The sequence below is a fragment of the Aulonocara stuartgranti genome (assembly GCF_965226115.1).
Source record: "Aulonocara stuartgranti genome assembly, chromosome: 12".
Lineage (NCBI taxonomy): Eukaryota > Metazoa > Chordata > Actinopteri > Cichliformes > Cichlidae > Aulonocara > Aulonocara stuartgranti.
In genome coordinates, this window is record NC_138948.1 from 19,453,001 (window position 1) to 19,456,189 (window position 3,189).

At 38.9% G+C, this 3,189-nt stretch overlaps 1 protein-coding gene across 4 annotated transcripts in view; it reads right to left on the reverse strand.

Annotated features, from left to right (window-relative positions):
• Positions 1-2,335, reverse strand: part of ap1b1 (adaptor related protein complex 1 subunit beta 1) — a 28,782-nt gene extending 26,447 nt beyond the window's left edge. For 3 of the 4 annotated variants that reach the window (XM_082553646.1, XM_082553644.1, XM_082553643.1), the window contains exons 1-2: positions 1,873-2,011; positions 45-105 (exon numbers count right to left, since the gene is read on the reverse strand). In XM_082553646.1, coding sequence (XP_082409772.1) covers positions 45-105; positions 1,873-1,899 — 88 coding nt within the window. In that variant the 5' untranslated portion in view covers positions 1,900-2,011. Of the gene's footprint in view, positions 1-44; positions 106-1,872; positions 2,012-2,173 lie in introns of those variants that run through there. The other variant, XM_082553645.1, reaches the window with a different exon arrangement.
• Between the last annotated feature and the right edge of the window lie 854 nt (positions 2,336-3,189).

Consider the following 3,189-nt stretch of genomic DNA (forward strand, 5'->3'; position numbering starts at 1 on the left):
AGGAGTTTACCATGTTAAATCTTCTAAAGAACAAAGTTTCAAACCTTTCTTGGTAGTGGTGAAGTACTTGGAGTCCGTCATCTTGGATCCAAATTGTCGATTCTCCTGCAAACGAATGACAGGATGAGAAAGATGATAGCGAAATCTTTTCCTGACTGGAAACTTGGAGCATCACGAGAACAACAGGAAATACTAGAAATGCAAGCACAGGGAAATAAAAGGAATTCCTGTCTTCTTCTGAATAAATGGTAGGGATCTATCGGAAATCAAAACAATGGATTCTGTTAAGAAATCAGACACTAATATCTTCTCTTTACAAAAAAAAAAAAAAAAATCATCTTGGTCAGCATGTATGGGGCCAACAATAACTCTTGTCAGCCAACATTAAATGTTTTCTTCTGGGTATCATTAGCTATACTTCCTCATCCCGTTGCCCTTGAGGCACCATTTCATTTTATTTTTACTTTTCTTTTAAGTTTAAGGTACAAAGATGCCTGCTTGACACATTTCAGAGAAAATTGTAAAATATTAAAATACTATTGGAAAAATAAAACCTGTGTTTTTACATGAAATTTTAACATTTTTGGCTTATGGACAGCTGGTCGTTTTTAGGAGGTCTCCACAACAGATCATCTGCCTCCATCTCACCCAATCCCTAGTATCCTCCTGTCACACACTCCATCCATAAATCTCGTCTATAGTCTCCGTCTGTTCATCCTGCCTGGAAGCTTCATATTCAACATCCTTTTCCCAATGCATCCACAACACCTCAGCCTTCTTTCTAACTTTGACTCCAAGCTGCTCGACCTGAGCTGTCCATCTGATGTACTCTTTACTAATCTTATCCATCCTGGTCAATCTAAATGAAAAGACACGTTTAATTCTGCCACCTTTAGCTTGGCCTCCTGTCTGTTTGTCAATCCCACCATACATTCTTTCTGTTGTATTCTGTCACTAATCAGCCCTGACATCTCAACTACACCCATTCCACCCTGCCTGCACCATCCCCTTCACCTTTCTTAAGCACTGGCCAATGTTTAGGTTGGCATCAGGTATTTAAACTCAACCACCTACAACTAGTAGCTTAACTGGACAGCAGTTTATGTTTAACATATATATGGCTTGTTCATACTAACATGTGGAATTTGTCTCTTTAAAGTCTTTCTGATATGGAAATAAGTTAGTGTTTCCTTGACTATGCACTGAATATCTATTATTACTGTGTTACAAATATGTAAAAACACTGCTGCAGTGAATAAACAAACCCATAATGATTTCATTAATCCCACTTATATTCAGTTCAGTCAAATGGTAGAACACAGAAAGAGAAAATTCCTTCACAATATTCCGCAAAATAACTCTTTAGGCTCTTCAACACACGTCTACATTTATGAATGAATCCTGTTAGACTGACATGTTAACTTGTTATTAATGGTACTGAAAAACACATTAACTAGAGCACCGGGTTTCAGGTACCAGTCGACCTCCGACAAGTCGCTAACTAGCCATAAGTTAACCAAAACCGAGCCCAACTGTCGACGTAGTTAGCAATACGTTAGCCGATTACGATCCGTTTGTACGATAAAGCACACTGCTACCGCCCTAAATTGACACCGAAACTCTCGTGTACTCTTACGTAGCTTCTGATCTTACAACATAAGTATTTAACAAAAGCTGTCCTTACACAGATAGATAAAACACAAAGTTGAGAAAATGTTCTCTACTTGGCTAGCATTAGGCTAGAACAGCATTAGCATAGCTGGCTCGAGTCTGTACGACAGAAGGCACACGTAGTTGAGTAGTTAACCCAAAATGAGCTAAATTGCAGCCGATATTTGCGCATTTGAAAGTGCATTTCAATCCACTACTCACGCATAACTGATTTGCCCACTCCTGCATGTTTGCAGCAGTTAGAGTAGATGAATGAAGCTAATGCTAAAGGATAGCAGCCTGGTGCAGTGTGCCTGTCAGTGTCAGCTAGCGCCTGACCACTTCTCTGGCTAGCAAAGCTGAGACATGACCTTCTAAGTAGGGACTTAAGGAAGCCTTTGCCGGGACAGTTAAGCTCTTAATCTGTCGGGGTAATTAAGACCTTACTCAACGAATTAGCGTACCTTCTGGCGTTAAAATTAAACTCGCCATACAGTGAATTCAGCAAGCACAAATATCTTACCGTGACAAGCGTAGCAGTTACTGTGATGGCCTTCGTCCCCTCCTACTTGATTTACTTCCGTCTTTTAACAAAATAACAACAGGCAGGCAACGTCAGCTCTCATTCATGCAGGGCTGGTCATAATGAGACAAAGAAATTCAGGAACTCTGTCAACGCTGTGCGCTTTTCTTTTTAGTTCCAATCCGGCTACTTAAATCTACATACAGAGTAGTTTTTTGGGAAGTTGAGGAAAAACACTACCTAAATACAATAAATAAAATCTATGGCCTAAACCTTTCGACTGATAATATTATGCCAGTGTTTTGTGTATCAGTTTATACTGTATTGAGATAGCAAGTGTTTATGTGCATAAATGAGGCGTTAAATGAGGATCACCAAATACTAATTTCTACAAAAAGATAGCACTTTGGTCCACCGTTGCATGACAGCAAAAAGGTCCTGCTGTCCAGTCATCTCTGAATGGTCTACATTCTCTCCCTGGGTGCCATATTCTAAAGACATGTCAAGTTAACTGGTGATTTTAAATTCTTGGTGTGAATGGTTATCTGTGCCTCTTGCCCTATGACAGCTGGGATGGGCTCTAGCTCCTAAGGCTCTAGTTTCCAGACTGACTAAACACTGGAAGGTTTAAAACAAAAGTTTAAAACAAAAATGTTTACAATATTTTTGAACTTATAAGTATAAAAGACTATGTAGGGATTAGCTGAATTATTTTATCCAAATAAATAGTAATAAAAATTGAACATTTCAAGCACATTGTGAGGAGAAACAACTGCAGCATTTTAACTCCATTTTGAACGTCACGAAGCAAAATCTGCAGGACGCATTGCCATATTTAGTCGTGTCTTACTTATGCAACAAATTATTTATTATGTATAAAAATATAGTGAGTAACACTGTGCATGATGAATAACAGAAGCACTTCTTTGCTTTTCTCTGACATGCACTGTAGCACAGAAAATCCAGTCACTGCTGTGCCAAAAGCTACACATGAAAAAATGGCCAGAGCATCATCA